This window comes from Paramormyrops kingsleyae, chromosome 2, assembly GCF_048594095.1.
Source record: "Paramormyrops kingsleyae isolate MSU_618 chromosome 2, PKINGS_0.4, whole genome shotgun sequence".
Classification (NCBI taxonomy): domain Eukaryota; kingdom Metazoa; phylum Chordata; class Actinopteri; order Osteoglossiformes; family Mormyridae; genus Paramormyrops; species Paramormyrops kingsleyae.
This window is the reverse complement of record NC_132798.1, coordinates 24,848,157-24,870,160: the sequence shown is the minus strand read 5'-3', so window position 1 is coordinate 24,870,160 and position 22,004 is coordinate 24,848,157. Positions and strand designations below refer to the sequence as shown.

General features: G+C 43.0%; 4 protein-coding genes across 4 annotated transcripts; 3 read left to right on the top strand and 1 right to left on the bottom strand.

The window, feature by feature from the left end:
• The first annotated feature begins 25 nt into the window (after nt 1–25).
• creb3l3l (cAMP responsive element binding protein 3-like 3 like) lies at nt 26–9,687 on the top strand. Its single transcript, XM_023802953.2, has 10 exons — nt 26–172; nt 2,784–2,938; nt 3,492–3,834; nt 4,282–4,379; nt 5,769–5,855; nt 6,531–6,637; nt 7,007–7,075; nt 7,387–7,471; nt 7,798–7,891; nt 8,196–9,687. Exons 2-10 carry the CDS (start codon nt 2,813–2,815, stop codon nt 8,555–8,557), a joined length of 1,371 nt encoding a protein of 456 aa, XP_023658721.2. The 5' UTR covers nt 26–172; nt 2,784–2,812; the 3' UTR covers nt 8,558–9,687.
• A 641-nt stretch (nt 9,688–10,328) lies between these two features.
• Nucleotides 10,329–11,671, bottom strand: LOC111839282 (growth arrest and DNA damage-inducible protein GADD45 gamma-like). Its single transcript, XM_023803039.2, has 3 exons — nt 11,212–11,671; nt 10,894–11,101; nt 10,329–10,778 (listed from the first exon to the last, which is right to left on the bottom strand). The coding sequence occupies exons 1-3, from the start codon at nt 11,346–11,348 to the stop codon at nt 10,665–10,667; spliced, it is 459 nt and encodes a 152-aa protein (XP_023658807.2). The 5' UTR covers nt 11,349–11,671; the 3' UTR covers nt 10,329–10,664.
• A 1,389-nt stretch (nt 11,672–13,060) lies between these two features.
• On the top strand, nt 13,061–15,234 carry LOC111839275 (growth arrest and DNA damage-inducible protein GADD45 gamma-like). Its single transcript, XM_023803025.2, has 3 exons — nt 13,061–14,216; nt 14,323–14,530; nt 14,646–15,234. The coding sequence occupies exons 1-3, from the start codon at nt 14,038–14,040 to the stop codon at nt 14,757–14,759; spliced, it is 501 nt and encodes a 166-aa protein (XP_023658793.2). The 5' UTR covers nt 13,061–14,037; the 3' UTR covers nt 14,760–15,234.
• Nucleotides 15,235–17,350: 2,116 nt separating this feature from the next.
• gadd45ga (growth arrest and DNA-damage-inducible, gamma a) lies at nt 17,351–18,963 on the top strand. Its single transcript, XM_023802825.2, has 4 exons — nt 17,351–17,501; nt 17,679–17,780; nt 17,897–18,107; nt 18,230–18,963. Exons 1-4 carry the CDS (start codon nt 17,449–17,451, stop codon nt 18,341–18,343), a joined length of 480 nt encoding a protein of 159 aa, XP_023658593.1. The 5' UTR covers nt 17,351–17,448; the 3' UTR covers nt 18,344–18,963.
• Nucleotides 18,964–22,004: the final 3,041 nt, after the last annotated feature.

Below are 22,004 nucleotides of genomic sequence, written 5' to 3'. Positions count from 1 at the left end.
CCCTAACGAAGCCGCGCGTCGGGTCGCTCGCGCCTGCGGGATGACGTCATTTCTGTCTTGTTGGAAGGTGATTTCATCAGGAAGGAAGACGGTACCGCTTACAATACAAGAGAAGAAGATCCAGGAACTAATAACATATACATCTTCTGCGACATCGTAAAGCCCTTAAAAGGTAATAAGATGCTGGAGTTTTTTTAATCTATTTATTAAATCAGTGTATTTGTTACACGGTCTTGTTATTTTGCGTTGGCGGTTTTGGTGTTAAACGTATTTGTTCTTTGTTAGATGGTTTTGTTAAAAATGACTAGTGAACGTTGTGGTGTATTTTACTTAGTGCCTCCTAGCCGTATGCCAGCATATTTACCCGTGAACTGTAAATCTGAATTTATAATAGATGACTCGGATAATCAGAACGCATGTGCAACATGGTTGCAAAGATGCTTTATTAATTATGAAAAATAATTTTTTAGACTACAGCGTTCACTAGCGACGTTATTCGATTTGACAGTTTGTGACATTTGTGCATTTAACAACAGTTTGTGACACTTGGGGAATCATTTAGGGATCTGTACATTAAATAATCTTAGTAAGACCTTTTAGATTAGATTGTTTGTTTGGCACAATAGGTTAATGGCTGAACGTGTCTTGTTTATTCTGTACGTCACCCTTATTCGGCTGTCACATGGGCGTGGGCGTGACCTCGCGCTGCGTGCGGTAAGGCGGTCTGGCAAAGCACCGGTCTAATCGGTATTTTCCTGGCTGCTGGTTTTAAGCGATTTTGAACGTCCACTCTTAATTATCACCGGCGATCACAAATCACTATCGTTTTAATGTAACGGCGTTGTAATTCCGGCAAACAAAACATCCTACTGTTTCCATGAGGCTCAAAATAAAAAGAAAGTATGATGATTGTGACAGGCTCGTGGAGGATTTGTATCGTGGTTCTGTAACCGAATGATGTCCAGATTTGCAGGCCCTCCTCTACACCAACTGAGCCTGTCAAATGTTTGCCATGTGCAAAGAGGACTTCAGGATCTCGGTGAAACCCTGAGAATAGACGCTGCAAATAGGGCTCGTTGGGACTCTTTTAAGTATTGAAAGCCACTGCACTGCAGCCCCTTGCTAATGCAGAACACCTATAACTCCCCAGTGAAGGTGACCTTCATGCACTCCTCAGGGTGTTCTGGCCATTGTAGGAGGGGTGCTGGAGCCTGTTTTGCAACTGATGCAGTTCTGCAGCCATTGACTACTTTTTTATCTTTGTGGACACCTGGTTACTATTGAATGTCTTAGTAACATCTACTACTATTCTCAAAATCCTCAAATACCTCTCCTGAGTCATGAGGGTGCTCTGAGTTCCCTTGGGACCACTGTGCTGAGGCCATGGACCACACAGTGCATTCCTGCAAATTTATTTTCTGACTGTTTGCAGAAATAAAAAAAATTAAAAATCACTTTTTTCCATTGAGTGTGAAGATGCCATGATCACTATTACTGAGTGTAGCGGGTCTGTCGGTGATAGTGACATCCATGTGATCAAGGGCAGGAATTCAGTGAACAATGTCAGTGAAGAGCTGAGAACGTTGTTCCCATCCCACCCATCACTGCAAAGGGTGTGGTCCCCTATGGCCTGAACAATAAGAACCGTTCGTCTCTAAAACAGATTTTAAGAAACTAACAATTCATGTTACCGATTATATCAGTAACAAAAGATTAACTGGTAAGAAAAATTAAAGGGACATTAATTCTTTCCTAACTATTATGCTTATATCAGTTTCTCAAACTCAACCAGCAAAAACTCACAAAGTTTTTAACTTTTTCTTTTTAATATGTATGTAAACTTTTTGTTGTTAATATATATATTAAAAACACTTATAAGTAACATTGTAACTTAACCTTAAATAACATCTCTCCCGATTTTGCACTCTCAGACAAGAGCAAATAGCTTTTAGCTAGGTTTTTATACAGTATGTTTCTGGTCATTTGCTAACAACATCTAATTTATGATATTACTTATAATTGCAGAGTAAAATGGATGTTAAAATCTAGGAAGCCAGGCTTCTCGGCCTTTTCTTCAGTGATAGAGCTCATTTTCTCCTCATAAATGTTCAGAGACATTCCTGGTGCTTTATCAGGGGATCTTCTGCCAATGCCGCTATATTCATGGAACTTAAATGTCTCAGCCGAGCCCTTTTGCCTGGAGGCCTTACTCTCTGAAGCATGAAACTCTCAACACCCAGACTGTGTAGCAATAGAGCCATTCTTCCAGTGAAGCTGATCTCTTGTAATGTGAGAGCAAATTTACGTTTAGGAGATTCACAGCCCAAAGCCACAGGTGCAGGTGGCATAAGAGGGGAGCTACAGGGACTGAAAATTCAGCTGGCTGTTAATGTTTAGATACTATGGAATATAAAAACGATGATTCACACTTGATGTTGCTTTTCAGTTGTTTTTTTTTTTTTTTGTCCTGTGTACGCAAGACTTATTGCTGAAAAAAGCCGCAACTGTAGGATGATAAATCTTGCTACACCTCTGTCACGATTTATACATTAGACACCAAGATGACTGATACGATTTCACTGTGAAGTGCCTTATTTTGTCAGTATAATACACCAATGTATATGCACAGAGCAGGGGCGGGGGGGGGGGGGGGGGGACAGAGTCTGGTGCTAGACAGGAATTGGAGCCGTTTCTGGAGGGTGGGCCAATAGCCCTTTGAACTGAGCAACTACCGAAGTCGTGTAAGACCAGTCAGATGAGATTGTGCCTTTTTACCCTCACAGTGACGGGAACACACCCAGATTCTTGTGGCATGTCAGTTCCTGACACCTTTCCGGAGATGGACGACACAGACCTCTTCGGTCTGTTCTTAGATGAAGACCATGGAGCGCATGACCCCTTCTCTGGGGTCATTGAGGATTGGCTCTTCGGGCAGGATGTAAGTGTAATGCTGTTTAATATACCTCTTTTGGGGGGTAAAACCATTTCTCTGACCCTGTGGAGACTTGTGTGTGTGTGTGTGTGTGTGATTGTCCAGTACTGAATTGGGCTTAAAAACAGTGGGTCATTTTAGTCATCTAAATTTTATTCTATATTTATTTATCAGCTGCTTTTGTCCAAAGCAACATGCATTTGAAAGAGCAGGGTTAGTGAGTCCCTGAAGCAGTTTGAGGGTTAGGGCTTTTTCCAAGGGTGCGACGCTGGACTCACTCTTTTAATCACGAAATCTGAACTGGAAACCTTCTGATCGCAACCATAGTCTGAACACAGATGCCACACACTGCCTCATTTCGCACACATAAAATCTGCTTTTAACAGGGGATACTGACAACAGGACCATCCTGGTCTGGGTCACAGGCGAAAATTTGCCAAATATAATTTCCTTCTGAAAAAAATCTTTCCTGTTTCATTTGATGAGTATTGTATTACATGTCGTTGATTAAGAAGAGTGATTTACTATTGTTTTTTTCCCATATATATTTTTGCTCCAGATTCTGAACAGTCAGGATACGGAGGACTTCCTTAACAGCCTTCTGGGGGAAGACGACGCTGCTCTTGCCCAGTCTTTCTCTCCCCCAGGAAGTGACAGTGGTATCTCCGACGTGGGCAACCCCCAGTGCCAAAGCCCCAGGATCAGTGACTCGGACAGTACCCCCTGCCAGAGCCCCGGGCTCATGGGCTTCACCCCCTTGCCGGAGGCCAGCCCCGTGACAATGGAAGTGATCCATGTGGACCACTGCTACTCCCTCCAGCAGGATCAGCCGGCTGGTGACACCCTGCTGAGCGTGAGGTCGGAGCAGCCTGACACCGACGTTTTCATTGATTTGGACCCAGGTAGGGAGCTGCTTGAGTGCAGGCGTGTGGGTAGTGGGGGGGGGGGGGGGGGGTGTGGGGTGGCTGCTTCTCCACTCACACATTTCTCACCGCCTGTCATCTTTTCTCTGTCTGACAATATGCCGATGCTGTGGTTTTACAGAAATTACCATGGGGGATTTTGTGAATCTTAATTATTTGTGTTTTGTTTTCAGTCATCATATTTTCCCCACTCTGTCTGTCTATAATTTACATTGTTACATGTTATACTTGTCATCCTGTTGTCACTCAAGTGTTCAAAAATGCGATACTGATCGTCATTTTAGTTTTGGGAGTAAGCAGTATTATTACATTCATTTCATATTACTCTGTCCCAAGACTGTTATGATACTGTAGTAACTGTAATGGTATCTGATACATTTGTTGAAAAAGCATTTAGTTCGTTGTACATCTATATCGTCCTAACAGACAACTGGGACACTGATAGTGTGGTCGAAATGGACTCTGATGAACTTCCCTGCACACTGGCCATAGAGGACCCCACACCCTGCATTAAAGCAAATGAGGTAAATGTCTTATAACATCTGATTACCCTGTCTGTTGTGTTTTACTAAACAATTAGTGTAATACCTGTGAAGATTGCTGCGCTGTGAGTACAGGCTAGCAGAGACACTCTGTAACATATTGGGTATACTTCAAGTGAACATTATTTCGTTCTTACTTTTGTGACACATTAATTATAATGGCATGCACAAATAATTTGTCTTATCACTAACTTTTACAGCTCAATAATTATTGTTTTTGCTATTGCAAATGTAAGAAATGAATGAATGACTATCTTGTGATAGCTAGAGCAGCTGGAAATGAAACCGTGCAGCTATTTTGATGGTGTGTGTCTGAAAAGAGGGAAAAGCAACATGCATATCTGTAAAATTACATGCAATAGAAGGTGTATCCATATCCAAAGGATGAATGCAAGATCATAACAGCTGGTTCCTCTACACCAGGGGTCTCCAACTCCGGTCCTGGAGAGCTACCGTCCAGTAGGTTTTCTGTCCTACCTGGCTTCTGATGAGACACACCTGTTCTCAGGTAAATACCAGGAGCAGGTGTGGCTCATCAGAAGCCAAGTGGGACAGAAAACCTACTGGACGGTAGCTCTCCAGGACCGGAGTTGGAGACCCCTGCTCTACACAAAGTACATGTTTGTAATGCTGTTATGCGATGATGATCACATATCAGTTTAGGATGCTTTTCCTGAATGGGCTGAACAGATAATGTTTCTTTGAAATCTAGCTTGAAGTCCTGGAGAAATCATGAAAAAGTCACTGAAATTTCTTGATCAAAAAGTCTATGAACCCTGTTGAATGCTTCTCCTGCTGTTGCTCATAACTTTGCACGAATTCATGCTATAAATCAATGCTTTTTATTTTAAGTATATACAGCATATGTAATAGGTATATACTTTTGGAAAAATATTTTCTTCTAGAAAGATTTTCATTTTTCTCTGTTTGGAATTTTTCCAGTGATCTAATTTCTTATGCAGCTCGGTACCCCCACCGGTTTGGGGGGGGTGCAGACTGCCACCCACATCTCCCTTTGCATGTGCTGTCAACCTCCCATTTCCTTTCAGTCTTTCTACTGCAAGCTTGACCTTTGTTGGTTTGGCTCCACCTACAGCCATGTGGGCGTCACTTTGGGGTGGTGGGGGGGGGTTGGGATAAATTATTGTGCAATGTGTTGTGCAAATAGACTATGAGGATGAAAATTGCTTGAAAATGGGCCAGTTGCAGCTGGGCAAAGGAGAGCGTTCTTCTAAAACTCTTGAGCGCCACCTGGTGTTTTTACTTTTTTACTGCACATACGGTAATTTTTTTTTTTAAGGTGGAATTTTAACCTTTCATGCTGGAATGAAGGAGTAGAATGAGTACTCTCTGAATGAAATTTTTCTTCAGTTCCAGGAAATCGTTCTGACAGCTGAAGAGAAGAGACTTCTCACAAAAGAAGGCATATCCATGCCGACTCACATGCCCCTGACAAAGGTACGGTCCCTGTGTGTCCCTGTCATCCCATCTGGGATGTGTGACCAAGGGTTAAACGCCCTGATGGGGAACACAGACACCACAGCCTCTGAGAAGACGAGCAGCTCAGCTGGTATCTTTACTGCCCTTCATTACCACCTTTATCAGGGTCTAATGTACGAAACCACAGGAAGCAAACTACACGTCCCTAGTGGGAGTTGTGAAGAAAGTTTAACCTTTGACAGCAAATGATGTGCTTACACAAAACGTTTATGCACATTTTATGTACTTTTTTGTATTTATATTTGAAATATATATCCCTTTATATTAAATCGAGATATTTACTCGAAGGTACAGTGGTCCTGTTTTACTCTGGATTTAAATTGGAAACCTTTTATCAACCTTGAAGAGACAACTTGTGTTTTTTTATTAATATTTTTGTAGCTATGATCCTCTACAAAACACCATTTAGTAATAACAATGTTCCTGTTCGTGATGCAAGTCTGCAGAGTGTAGAATTTATACTCCCTGCTGCCACCTGCTGGCTGTGAGCCACACCCCAGGATAAATGGCAGTTTTATTACTTTTGAATATTTAAATATTCATATTTCCATTATTCCTCTCTGTCTGGCATCAGTAAAAAGTTTATTGCATTTTTACGTCTCACAATCCTGAGTGATTCTGGAACTGTTTCAGGCGGAGGAGAGGACTCTGAAAAGGATTAGGAGAAAGATCCGGAACAAGCAGTCTGCACAGGAAAGCCGAAAAAAGAAGAAGGTGTATGTGGATGGGTTAGAGAACAGGTGAGTAAGAATAAATGCGGAATCACTGTGATAGAGTGGAAAACCCTTATGAACAGGTACAAATGATACAATTGAAAATCATGTAGACTAGATGAATCTCACTTTGAACTGAAGTAACATGATTTTTTTTTTTTTTAAAGTGTTCTGTCTCCAGTGAAATTACATCAGGTTTAACTTATCCTGTTAGTTATCCTTGCTTTTGTCATTAAAATGAAATATGATGATTAAAGAAGCTGAATGACTTTGCTTTGGATTATTTTATATGAGTTGTGCTGTTTTATTGATGCCGCCTGTGACCTACAGAGCTGGTGTAGAGTGACATGTGCTGAGATCCATTCGTTGTGTGTCTGATGGACGGCCTTTTCTCAGGGTTGCTGTCTGCACTGCTCAGAATCAGGAGCTGCAAAAGAAGGTTCAAACCCTGCAGAAACAAAACATGTAAGACTGCTCTTTCTTTCTGTTTTGCTCTGTTCTTGTAACAAAGAGCAGCTGTTATTGTGTGCAGCAGGCAGACTTGGGACATTATGACTTATGATCAGTCAGCTATTGTACTTCTGAGGAAGAATCAAACTGTACCCGGGGGACGTCTTATAGCAGTCGTTCTTGTTCCATAGAGCTGCAGAGGCATTATTATTTCATGCACTCTCGCATCTTGGTTTTATTGGTGAATGTTCCCAGTGTTTGTCAGCCATTTTTCTAAATGTACATGAAGGTCTCTTCTGCCTTATTTATAAGTTCTCTTGTCCCAGATCTCTGATTGAACAGGTGAGGAAGCTGCAGTCTCTGATAAAACTCTCAACCATGAAGACGAGCACAACCAGCACCTGCCTCATGGTGAGTCCACTGTGCTGAACCCCCACCCGTCTGCTCATCCCCAAAACACACAAGCGGGTTTACCACGCTAATGAACGGTGAACCTTAAGGGGGAGGCAGAGCTTCCCATTTCAGCCAGTGTCATGGTCTGATTTTGTGTCAGTTCAGTAAATCATTTATAAACTGGCAATTGATAATCCGATTTCAGGTGCTATCCAGCTGCCTTTGTTAGACCTAGTGATTTAAATAAGGAAGCATCTATTCAAACTGATGAGACAAAAACCTAAAGTGCATCTTAGGTAATGCCACCGGCTTTGTTTAATGGTTTCTCCTTTCTTTACGTCCAGGTGTTCCTGCTGTCTTTCTGCCTGATCATCTTTCCTTCTGTCAACCCCTTTGGCGGCAGCGGGAATCAGACGGATCTATATGCCCCCTCAGGAGGTAATTCTCGCTGCTGTCCGTCAAAAGGAGACGTACAGTTTACCTTTGACCCTTCAGGATGGCTGGCTGCAGTGGGCTATCAAAGGATGCCTTTATCTTAACTTGACTCACTGAGAAACACGTTTCATGTATCTAAGGTTACCAGACAAATTCTGAGACAAATTGGGATTTTGTGATCATAGTACTGAGGTGTAAGGGGAAAATGGGTGGTTGAGAGCAGTTTTATTGTCCTAAGCAGATACTTTATTTAAAATGCATATCTTATAATTATCCCTATAGCTAATTATATATTATTGTCTTGCAGTATTGTCAAGAACTATCCGTTCCATTCCGGTTGAGGAGAGCTCCTCGCTTCCTTCTCTGGAGTTTGAGGCTGAGGAGAACATCCTGGGTCTACAAAACAAGTTCTCCAGCAGTCAGATTCACACTCCAGACTACCAGCGGGTGGAGCATCCTGAGTCCGAGTCTGGAGTCAACAGCAACTCATCTTCTGATTTCCCGACTCCACCAAAGTCCGAGCTGAAGCCGGCCAGCTCCGTGGGTGAGAGGCTGCCGGAAACTCCAGTCCTTCCCATTGAGTACCACGTTCCAGGGTCCGACAGAAACTGGAGGGAGCAGAAATCGATCACAGTTACCATCCAGAAACACCACTCGGATGAAATGTAAAAACGAAAATGTTAACATTTATTCTAAAAGCCTCGCTTTTAAGTTTCACCTTGACTTTTACCGATGGAAAGGGAACAGAAAAGTATCTTCAAACTGTGGAGATCAGGGTTATTCTGGTGGAACTACTGTCCTTCATATATGCACTGCATTTACTGTTTTCACAAGTTAGGGTTGTTATATTGTTATATGTTATTATCATTATTATTATGCATTATAATTTCTCCAGAAAAACAGGGCATTGCATACAAAATCATATGAAAGAAGTTAAACATTTAGTATTGACAGTAAATGAAGATTTCAGTGGATTATCTCGGATGTGTATAATGTTGGGCATGTATAAACAATCCTGTTTCTCTTTACCCTTGTAGCAGAGGGTAACGAGCCTTCAGCTTGCAGCTAGCGGCTATGCTGTTTCTGCACTTTTTAATAATGAAATCCTTTAATATATTTTTAATAGCTTCGATGTACTTGTGTCTTTTGATTTATTAAGATTAAATATTCATTTTTAACGGGCGATTGTAATTTTTCCTTCTCTATTTTTCCAAGTCTCCTTACAGTTAAGAAGGATGAAATGGCGTGACGGTAATATAGTGACAAAATCATGATCTCACATTTGGCAGCACTGCTCTCACGCAAGGTGATAAACTTAACCAGATAAATTAACTTGTCTGTGGTACCTGTTGAACATCTACAACAGAAGGGAAAATCTCCAGATGAAATGTTCGTAACTGTATCTGTCCTGTTCAGCTTTTGCTCCATTGTTTGTAGTGATGTCTGTGACTCTTACCCAAAATCCCCACTTTCTTTGCAGTTCCTCCTGTACAAATGTAAGCAACTATTGACTATATGATGCATTCAGGTGAAGATGTTATGATCTGTTACGACAGTGAAGCATTTCTGAATCGTATTCATGCAGTTACATAAAAAGCCTACTGATGAAACATGCTGTTGATCAGAATGTATTCATGTATAAAATGGTGTAAAAAATCATGTCTCATTTTTTCTGTGCCTGTTTTTTTTAAATCAGATCATTTGTGTTCGTAGTCCTGTTGATTTATTTTAAATTTTTGCACTTTTTTGCACATTTTTTATTGAATGTTAAAATGCATTAAATGCTTATCTGTGACTTATTCCTGCATTTTCCCTTTTTTGATTCCACTTCAGAAATATCAAATTTCACATTATGAATAGCCTATAAAATTAAGCTATGCTCATAATATTATGTAGCACTGATTAGCAAAACAAGGAGGTGTATTTAAGATCAACATAAAACACTAAGAAATCCTGAACACTTTTGCCTCTGGATCCTTTTGTAGATGTTTACAAACTAGCAGCCAGACTTGAGGGGGGCCCCTTGTACACAATAGAGGCATTGGATGAAAACTCTGTGAGCCCCCCCCCCCTTAACCCATCCACCCTGGCAGATGGAGCAGTTGCAGCTCGGACATCTGCTGGATAATGGGCCTCAAGATGTTAAGGGGCAAGGTGCTACTATTGTACTCGTGTCATTGACATGCAGATGGCTGAGGCGTGCGACGGGCGCTTTGTTATAATGCCAGTGCGCGCCCCCCGCCCCCCTTTCTTTAGATTCTGCTCTATTTTACTGCACGATTCAGAAACACACTTCTATAATTAATCTATTCTATTAGAATCGGTCGGTAAATTAAAACAGAGTATGATCCATGCATGAAATAACACAAAACATTTTCTTTGACCATTTTATTAATCTCGATCACAAAAGCACGCAAGATCATTTTCATTTGTGCTCGCGTTCAATTATTTCGGTTACAAAACAAACGTTCAAAGAAATGAATGTTCTCCATCTTCATGTTGTTAGTTCTTCAAAGGCGTTTCTCTACGGTTCACTTTCCAAGTTTCTTGAAGCAAACTCTTGTCTCCTCCTCCTGCCGCACCAGACCTCGTCCAGTACAAGGACCTTGGTTATTCGGGCAGGTACCGACCATCGCTGGGATCTCCGACCTATCCCGGCGCTCCCTGGGACTGCATCCTCTTTCAGGAACACCCAGTGTGTGTTTAGGATTCCCATCGTCCTTTCTGGTCGGATGGTAATTCCTTCAGGTTTCCAGGATCTCCATAAAGTCCCATTTCAGCGCTCCGGGAAAGTTACTTCGGGCACCCATTCGTTTATTCTGCGACTCTCCTCGCAAAACAAGTGCAGCTTCTCCAGTGCTGGGTCCTCCCACGAACCTTCAGCTGGGTTCTGTTACGATACAAGAGAAAATAAATATCAGCACCGCCGACTACGAAACCATGAGACTGAACTGCGTTAACATAACGCTTAATAGTCAGATGTATGCGTATAATGAGATACATACCGTGATGAGAACGCAGTGCGCATCTTCAACATCTCCGGACTTGTCGCCGATGATATCAGCAAGTCGCTGCATGTCGTTCACTCGGACAATGTTAATGTCATTGTCGAAGCAGAAAGCCTGGATCAGGGTGAAGTGGATCTGAAGGGCGATATCGCACTCGTATTCCTCGTCGGTTGCCAGTATGCAAAACGACACGCTGTCCGGGTCACTGCAAAGAAAACAAAACGTGGATTACTAACAAGTTCACAAAAGGTTTCAAACACTAACTTCGCTCACTTTCCAAACGCGCTTACGTCCCAAGTGTTAAGGCATACTTACATGTTCATGACTTTAGCTGACTCGTATACTCCGACAGTAAGGCAGTCGTTATTTTTAGCCACAGTCAATGCATCTTCTAATGTTTCCCCAATAAACTGACCAGCGTCCGCCTTGCTCTGTACTTCTTCGAAAGTCATTGCGATGAGCTGGTGTGATCCGGCGATGTGCTGCAGTCGGGTCACTCCCTCGTTTTTATACGGTAGGGATCCCCGCTATTGTTGGAATCCCGGCATGTCATTGGCTGTCCGGGGGGACCTTTGCTATGCTAATGTAATTGTTCACTTGTGCTCGTGGCCGGCTCAGTAATATCTTTACTTTTGTTCTCCTCGCTGCGCCATCATTTTAATCTTGCGTTCAAAGAAATCTTACTTTTTAGTCAAGATCATAGCGAACTCATTTCACTACACCCCTTCTAACCCGTAGATTTTTTCCCTACAATTTGTTATAGTGAAAGTGACGATAAAGGAAAAAGGCCCTACCCAACCACCACCCCCCCCCCCCCGACCCCCAGGAAAAAAACTATCGACAGGTGGAGCTACGATCCTCCACAAAAAGGGATGGCTGAAAGGCCTATTGTGTGGCCCCAAGTCTGAAATCGCTGCTATTATTAGCCTTTCTATACAAATGCAAATGAAGAGCGTGTGCCGGCCACAATCTGCTGCTTGTGTCTGAATGAACAGCCGTTCTCTAATGGTAGGCATACAAAGCGAATTCGTGGATGTTGTGTATTAATTTCAAACATAGTCTACCCTAGTCACCTTTTGGTCATAGAAGCGGTTTCGTAAGAGATTACACATATAAGCGGCATTTATAATTTTACAGAGTGCCATGCTACTTTACGATTGTAAAGTACATGGTCAATAATGCCATTTAATAGATTTAAACAACATATGAAGAAGTATTTCATTTAAAAAGTAGCCTATGTACAGAGAAATGTAAGTACATAAAACAAACTGGTGACGTCTAATTCTATATTGCAAGCAATCATTTGGTAACGAATGTAACGACAATTGTTCCCCAAGAAATTACACAACTGGAAATAAGTCCGTAAAAGATAAGGATCAATAAGCCCCCTCCTGGCGGTTGCACCCCCGGAGCAGATGGAGACGTGTCGCAATGAAGAGGCCCCGAAGAGCACACGACTCGAACCCCCAGATGCTGCCGTGTGCCGTCCCATTGTCCGCGAGCCTTCACATATGTAAAACAGCACGTGCCGCTCGAAATTTCACAAAATTCTAATTATAGAAAAGAGGCACCAAACAACTTGTATCTTAATATTACAATTAAGACAATTTAGTCTGCAAGATTTGCATTGCAGTCTGATGCACACGCAGTGTATCTGTTAAAACACCGACGACTACGTATAGGTATTGATTAGGCCTATATTTGCATAAGTAACAAGCACATCAAAGAAATTATTAATCTGGTCCTTCCAACCAAGTTACTGAAGAACTGTTTTCTTTTTAATGCGCGGGAATTGATTGTCAATCAACTTGCTTCTATACTCCGCTATTACATTAGTATTTGTTGCAAACAGCTCCTCTGTAAGAGATAATCTATCTCCAGTAGCCTACTTAAAAGAAATTGCATCACAAATGGCTTTCAGTTAGAACTGATGAACATCTACTTGGTGAAATCTTACGATATTCAAATTTTATTATATTTATTGGCACTAGGACCAAATTTAGCATGAAAGCAATGTAGGCCTGCTGCAAAACTTATTGCAGCTGATAAACATTGCTTTAATGGCACGTGTACGTCAGTTATAATTCAAATGACATCTTTAGACTGATTGGACACATACCCTTCCCCAGTTTAAACAATGCATTCATGGGTGACAGGTGGTCCGTTGCAGTGCCAGCCAAATGAAAGGACGCATGCCGAAGTCACCCATAACATGGCATATCGATACAGATGCATATCAGCATTCCTCGTGTAATTACTATCACTGACGACGTAAAATCTTAGAAATGCTTGTCGTTTATCTTGTTTTTTAAGTTTTACTTTACTTTATTTCTCTCAAATGAATTATTATACTGCAATTTACCCAAGTCTTTATTCCAGTTGTATAACTCTGCGCAAGCTTCCCCTTGTTTAGGTGGAACTCATTTGAAAACAGCACGGATGCTAATATAACTCCCCTGTACATCTGTCTCGGGTTCAAGGCATAAAAAGTGGCCTGTGCTGACCTCTGCCCTGCCCCGATTTTGGCAGATGGAGCTGTTGCCCTGAAGATAATTAAGGATAAGGAAATTCCTCATGACACGAGTCGAAGTTGGGCTATTGTCTGCCCAGACTTCTTGGATACAAAGCCGCAGCGCGTGCCGCTCATAGTCTGGCCCATACATTAGTCGTTTCGCTTATTATGTTTCATTGTACCATACAGTGTAACATTCACGTATACATATAAAAACGCGTTTCAACAATGATATAATTGCTGACGAATAATATAATGCAATTGCTTCGTCCAACCCAGAAGAAATGGCTCATTTCGATAGAAATTGCTATTGAAAATTAGGCTAAAGATTAAGATAAAAAATATATTACAAAAATTAAGATTAAAACTACAAAACTTTAATGTAAGTTTTATAGTAAAGTATATTTAATTACATACGTTTTAATTTGCATGATACATATAAATAATGCACAATAACAATTAGATACTTCAGTGTGTGGATATTTTTCATTACATTTAAAGTTTGTTTTTTTACTATGATTTATTAATGGGTTGGTCTATGGGCACGCGCCTGCCCTCAAGTCAGTCGATTGTACTATCGAGCCAATCAGAGCGAGTGCGGAAAGTCAGCGTCAGGGGAGGGATTATAAATGCTGACTCCAGGTGACATTCGCCACAACGCTCTATTGCACTGTCCGCTTGCTGCCTGCCCATACTTCGCAGTCAGCATGCAGAGCACAGGAAAGACTTTGAGACAGGCTCTCATCTCAGCTCAGTCCGAGAGCCGACTGACTATTGGCGTGTACGAATCTGCGAAAATCATGAACGAGTAAGTAAACACTTAATGACTTGGAATACTTAAAATTGCGTCTGCGTGAATTTCCTGAGTGCGAAAGAATGAATGAATAGTAACGTTCTTTTATCGCTCTTTGCAGTGACCCGGACAGCGTGTCGTTTTGCATACTGGCAACCGACGAGGAATACGAGTGCGATATCGCCCTTCAGATCCACTTCACCCTGATCCAGGCTTTCTGCTTCGACAACGACATTAACATTGTCCGAGTGAACGACATGCAGCGACTTGCTGATATCATCGGCGACAAGTCCGGAGATGTTGAAGATGCGCACTGCGTTCTGATCACGGTATGTATCTCATTATACGCATGCATCTGACTATTAAGCGTTATGTTAACGCAGTTCAGTTTCATGGTTTCGTAGTCGGTGATGCTGATATTTATTTTCTCTTGTATCGCAACAGAACCCAGCTGAAGGTTCGTGGGAGGACCCAGCCCTGGAGAAGCTGCACCTGTTTTGCGAGGAGAGTCGCAGAATGAATGAATGGGTGCCCGAAGTAACTTTCCCGGAGCGCTGAAATGGGTCTTAATATGGATTCTGGGAACCTGAAGGAATTAAGCTGTCATCCGAAAATGGGAGGGTGAGCTCAACCCTGCACATCGCTGGATGTTTCCGAAGAGTTCAGTTCCAGGAAGGGCGAGAGTATGCCGTAGAGCTCCTAGCGGTGGTCGGTCTGTGCAGAACGAGCCATTCGGATTGGGGGTGTATACCGCAAATGCGTTGTCGATCTCGCTTTCCCAAGGACTCAAGTTCTGTAGTGTACAAGGGGTGATTGGACATTGTGTAAGCTACTGAAAGGCTTCGTGGAAATGTTTACTACACAATGTTGGACTGGCGTCGAGAACGTGAAACCGACAACATGGAATGCGTGGATGGACATGAAAGTTACCGAGGAAGGAATCTGTACAAACCGAAAGACGTGTTTGCTGTTTTGCTGGCATAACTGATATCGTTATGAATTTTAATTGAAATGGCACCCATGTTTAACTTTAATGACCAATAAACATTAAAAAAACAACACCTGAGTCCGTATTTTTTTGCTAATCCTAATTTGCATCTCTCACATATGAGTGGGAATACTTTTTTAAACTTAAAGCTGAAATTAAAACGAGGGGTCTTTTATTCCCCCTTGAAAATTAGGGCCTATTTAAACTACTACCACTAGATGGCAGAAGTATTTTCTGTTATCTGCTGATATGAGTGGCAAAGTCAAACTTTAAGTTTTAAATATCATCAATCATAACACCCGAGCATCTATGTCTTTTAGTACCTAGTTAAGGGCAGTTTCTGTTCCAGAGTAAAAATAACGCTTATCTAGAAATACGCTGAGAGAGGTTTCTCATCCATCTGTTAGTGATTGTTGTGAACCTTGTGTGATTGACTTCGTTAGAATCACTTCTGTCCTTGTATAAGTTTCTCCCATTTTCCAACTTTACACGTCATGTACCCATTTAACTTTATATGTCACATACCCAATTTGCTCTGATTGAATCAGTGGCTTCACCCTGGGGAATGAAATTATCTTCTGCAAGAAATGCCCATCTACACATGCTGTTATATTGTTATTGACAGCTATCGTCTGTATAGTCATTTGATAGACATACAATATGGTAAATACTACTTTACCTGTATTATACAACTGCATATATACCAGTGTAAATAATCTAACGAATCATGGTTGCATCAGTACTAATTCATACCACAAATCACATTTCCTGCATTATATCAATATCAAGCTTTATCATAAAATACTTTTAAACGCAGCAATAGTACTGAGCACTCCTTGCGAAAAAGGATGCATTAAGTATAGGACGAAGCAGGTTCTACATGTAGCCTACCTGAAGTCACGCAACATGACCTGGTGGGTTCGTGAGTGGTCTCAGTATGACTCATAACCTTCAGTGAGCGCATTACGAAATTCATCGAAATTCACCAGCAGGTGGCGCCTTCAGTGCAACTGTATTTTCACCACTGCGAGATGAAATCGAACGCTCGCAAGTACTATAAAATGAGAATTATACTGCTTTCTTAAATTTTTATATTTTTGATACATAACATATAGCATTTCAGATCTGCTGTATAATCAGTAGTTGATGCTGATTTTACTTATCAATAATACCATTTAGATTATTGTATCGTTCCCAAACGATTAGGCAATGTTTCGCTAACGAATCCATTTAAATATCTAAAATATTTAGCTGTCACTAAACATTTTGACACAGTAAGAGCGAGTGATTGTTGAATATCCATCCATCCATTCTATAAAAACGCTTATCCTGGTCAGTGTTGCGGGAGCTGAATTTATGAATATGTCAAAAATCAGTCGAGCTGAGGGAGAGTTAACGCTTTGGATCTATGTGTATACATCTGTCTCAGACAATGACAAGGTCGGGGAGTTAGGCTAAGCGCATGCTGACCCTCCCCCATGTCACAGGGCGCGCAGCAGGTGGAACACGGGGGCTATTGTTACAAACCCAGGCCGTCATGGCATTAATTGCCACGCGCCAAAGTCAGGCTTTTATGGGGACGCTATACATGTGCAAAGCAGAGGCGTGTGTCGTGCTCAGTCTGCTGAATTTAAGCATAAGCTTTTCTGTTTGTCTACATTAAACACAATGTATATATTAAATACTTTTAAAACATTAACTTCATAAGATGTTTTCATTTGCATTGCATTTGGAGGAAGCACAAAGAATCGATTAAGTTTATTTGTTAATCAACATATAAATTTAATCGTGAATCTGATTATATTTGTTCAGAGCTAGTAAACGTTTATAATTCACCGCAGACGAACAGTCAAAGTTTGCATGAGAATACAATAGAATTCACCACCTGCAACTTGCACGCTTGCCTTTCATAAATGTGCAATAAGGATCCACTAATGTATTGGATTCTTTTATCTTTTAAAAGGCAAGTCCAGGTCTGCCCAGAAACCATGATAACAAAAGGAACAGTTGAGGCGTAGTGATTTTCTGCCCACGTGGGGTGTCGACACGCGCCGGGCTTATGACTCGAAAATGTATTAACATTTGTTTTGTCTTTTCAACCAATCAGTAAAAGCAGCCACGGAAGATCCTCCCACTGCCGAGAAACGTTTGCCGCAGACTATAAAAGTGCCGGCAGAGCCGTGTAACCCACACACAACCGTGGCTAGAGAAACAAGCGTTTGGTCTTACAGTCTGCTGCCGTGTAACTGGATATTAACCATGACACTGGAGGAAGTTCGAGGACAGGAGAGCGAAGTCGTATCTAATGACAGGTAAATGTCAATCTTTCGCTCTCTTAATATATGCTACACAGGACTATTTTATTTAGAAACGGAATCCGATTCATAAGTAAGGGCTTTAGACAGATGGATGGAAGGTATAATTCTTCGATATGCATGACCGGCTCGTGTATCTAAACTTGTTTTTTTTTTTTATCTGAATGTTTCCAGAATGCAGTGTGCTGGCAGAGCACTAGAGCAGCTCCTGGTGTCCGCGAAGAAGCAGGACTGTCTGACAGTCGGGGTGTACGAGTCCGCCAAGGTCATGAATGTGTAAGTATAGCAGCACTTCGCTGCTTACTGTACCTCACGTGCAGAGCCATTTGTCTTTTGCTGCTGTTGCATCATGTTGGAGCTCTAGTTCTAAAAACGCTGTCATCATCCTGCAGTGACCCAGACAGTGTGGCTTTCTGCGTCCTGGCCACCGACGAGGAGTACGAATATGACATCGCCCTGCAGATCCACTTCACGTTGATACAGGCGTTCTGCTTCGACAACGACATCAACGTGGTGCGGGTGAGCGACGTGAAGCGCCTGGCTGAGATCGTTGGCAGCGATGAGTCAGAGGAGCCCAGAGACGCCCACTGTATCTTGGTTACGGTAAGAATTGCTGCCGCCTGAGAACGTTCTGCGTTGCTGCCTCTGTGTCACGCTGCACCTCCTGCAGAACTGCACGCCCTCGGCCGTTGTTCATAGCCTTTTTTATCTTCCCTGCCTCGCAGAGCCCCAGCGTAGACACACTGAAGGACCCTGCCCTGGAGGAGCTGGCCCTGTTCTGCGAAGAGAGCCGCAGCGGTTACGAGTGGGTACCAGCCATCACCTTGCCCGAGCGCTGAGCAGGCATCCAGCTGAGCCCAAGTGGATGTTTAACCCCTGGGCACGACGTCATCCTTTTGGAACGGGTGAAAGACAGAATCTACACCCAACCCCTCCTGGCGATTTCTAGGAAATCTTTGGATTATCCTGTGGGAGAGAGGAGATGAATGGACTGGGCTGTTGGATTCTTGACGACTCTGGAAGGAAGTGAAGAGGACAGCTCAAACCCACGCCCCACCTGTAAAACCACGGATGTGGTTAGGGGCAGCTGGGTGGGTCCTGCTAGTGGTTTATCAACGATGGAGAACAGTACTTGAAAACTGGATCGTGTCTCTGTAAGGAGGACTTAAGACTGAGGGTTGGAGACATGGGTGGTTAAAGGGTGTCAAACGAACTGACAGAAAAAAAGGCTAAACTATGCTTGCTGCTGATGAGCTGTGTGGGGGCAAATATATATTTATTAAACGTAGACTGTCGACGTTTTGCAAACTGCATTGGTTACACTATCCCGGGAGCCTGGAGTAGACTGGGCAGCCATCTGGAATGATGCTTCTGAACAGACAAAGTGGACACGTGCGCAGCCGGGACTCTGCAAGTGTAGCACCGTGTGCTTTCTTTGCAATAAACATGTGAAAATGTACTTGAGTTGTGTGTCTGTGTATGTGCCTCCACCCCCCCGTTGTGCTGTAATCGCAGACTGACTGCCAACAGTGTGCCTTCTTTCGAGTTTTTCACCACTGTGACAGGAAAGAGGGGCGGCATGCAGAGGAAAGCCGATGCCGTTAGTGACAGAGCACGGCAGCTGTGGGCTTGGCACAGACCACCGTGCCACAGGCCCGGCCCGCCAGCAGGCGGGAGGGGGGCCGCGCCGCAATAACAGGCCCGACATGTGTGCCGACTGACCCGCAATGACCCATTTCCACTCATGTGCCAGCTGCTTAGCGCAATAGCTTGCATGAGTTCAGGTGAGGGGGGGGTGCTGTCAAAATGAGTATCCGACCCCCACCCCCCCCCTTTGCAGATGATGTGGCACCTGCAGGGAGGTCCAGAAGAGGGGAGGGGGAATTTGAGCTGTGTGCAGTTGAGAGATTTCACTTGTTTACTCATAGTGCGCTCTTTGTTTCACGTGGCCCCCGGCGCCAGAAGCTTCACTGTCATGGCTGTTGGGAGGAAGTGAGGAAGAAAGGGGGGGGGGGGTGGAGCTTCTCTGTAAATGCCTCTGAGTCACGTCAGCAGTCCTTGGGTGCACGATGTCTGGTTACAACCACTGCTGTGTAAAGCAAACCACCGCGGGACAGTTTGCTCGCCCGCTTCGGGGAAAAGGGGGGGCAAGGGTCAGGTGCACTCCTACATGAAAGATTTTATCAGGTAAGCAGAAGCGACCCATCACTGCGCCCCCACAGCACTAACTAGACATGCCATGCACCCGCTGTCCTGCCCTCCCCTGCCCCCCCCATCATGTGGGCATCACCCTTTTGCCAACTGATTTCTTTCTGAATAATCAAAGTTGCCTGTCAGCATCCACCTGTACCTATTTGTTTGCAGGCTATTACATGTAACTGAAAAACATTCACTGCATTTGAGGTGAACTCCCAGTAGGCTTCCTGCTCTGTGAAACTCCCAGTCCTGTGACTTTCATTACAGAGATAAAACTAGCAAAAAAGGCTTTGGTTAAGATTTCCACTCATGCATCAGTAGGAAAGAAGCTTTCTGATATCTGCGATGTCTTCCTGACAACTGAAGATTTGTGCAGTGTAACCTAAAGGGGATTACCCTTTCAGACAGTGTGGTCACTGAGCAGGACTCACTGAGTGCAGCATTGCTTCTCTACACAGCCCACACCCATCAGACTACATGTAAAAGGCAGATGCTTCATTAACATGCAATCTAATGGGACGGTAATGCAAGTGGTGAGCGCTGCTAATCATACAGGCAGTCTCATATTGGGCAGTGGTACCTACCTAAATTCAGATCCACTCTGCAGATGAACACTTTTGCACATGCGGTGTTTCTGCAGCAGCACTGTAAGTCTGAGGTGTGTGCATGTCCCACGTTTGTTGACTCACAGTGGTGGGATCTGAAGGCTTCGTCGTTCTCTTCACTTGGCAGCCCTGTTCTTGACGGCTCTGCCTCCCGTGCAGCTTAGCGAAACATTCAAATTATGGGCTTTGAAGCTTTTCACACCTAGGAGACAGAAGCCCCTTATCATCCTTGTTACTTGTCCTACATGTGAAAGTGAAGGAATCATGCATGCTAGTGAACCACCAAATGTTTGCATGTGCGTGTGATTCATAGGCAGCCACTGGTTGGCTGGGTTCGTTGATTTCCCCCTGCATTACCAGTTGCCCTCTGTGGTATTTTGAATCTCCACCACCGCATTGCCGTTGTAATGTGTGAGTTGAAACTCCATGCTGCTCCTTTGGATGCAAAACTGTAGACAGGGGAGCTATGGGTAATGATGCTTTATTGGTTTGATAAACTAAACTTGACTTGCATTGTTAACAATCACATTGTATTTTGGATTCTTGGCTGAAATGTGATGTTTGTGGCATCTGGCCCTCTGGGGATGGTGCTTACTCACACCCAGAAGTCATATAGTACGTGCAATACTGACTCTCTCAGCAGCTGCTACTCAGCTATTGTTAAGCTCTGTACTGTTAGCTGTTACTCACTCAAATTCAGCCTGCAATAGAAAATGGGACCATTGTTCCTGCAAGCAATGGTGACAACTGCAGGCCAACGTCTTTAACTCGAACATAAACAACGAGTCAGGACGTGCCTCATTTCTCCTTGAAATGCCATAAAGTTTGCGTCTGCGACCACACAATGCTATTGGCTGCCAGACTTGATGTGATAAAGGTTCAGGAGAGATATCAGGTGAAAGCAGACTTTTCTGTACCCTTTCTTGCTTACATGCAAGACTTCTAATCAGATCTGTGCAGATATAAACATTGTAGGTTACAGTAATGGAGAATGAAGATTTAAGGCTGTGACTTATTGAACACTGCAGGAATCAGTGTGGCACCCTGAGTGTGAAGTGTTAAGCGCTACCTGGATCTTTGTCAGAACCCACAAAATTATTCATAGTTGTATATGTAGCTGTAGTAGTGGGATCACATTCTGGGAACATCAGGAAAACTTGAACGTTTCCATACCTTAATCATAATGTTCAGTAAACGTTCCAAGAACAAAAAATTGCTAGCTGAGATGTAGGTGCTGAAACATCAGTCAGGGATCTTGTGGTCTAGGATCTTTGAAACTTTGGTTATGTGGCTATCTTACTTGCCCTGTAATTATTGCAGTGGTTCCTTTGAACTGGACTTGCAGTGCAGACCAAAGTTGACAAATAGACTTTTACTGAAGATGACATCACAGGTAAACAAATTCTTCTCCAGAGTTTGTACAACCCTGCATCAGATTCTTCTATTTTGGGAAGCTGAGTCAACCTTTGCTTTACTCATAGGAGTAGCTCTCTGGAAAAGAGTACAACAGCTTATGATGCAATTTAAACCCGTCCTGACTTCAAAAGGACATGTATCTCCTGAAATTTATACCCTTGTGTAATCTGCGGGGAGGGCAATGATTTTTCAGCGGGACAAGGTCTTGGGACAAGCTCCTCTTGACATGTAATCAATTGGTAAGTGTATTAAGGAGGTTTGCTCTGTGCATGTTCTAGAGAGA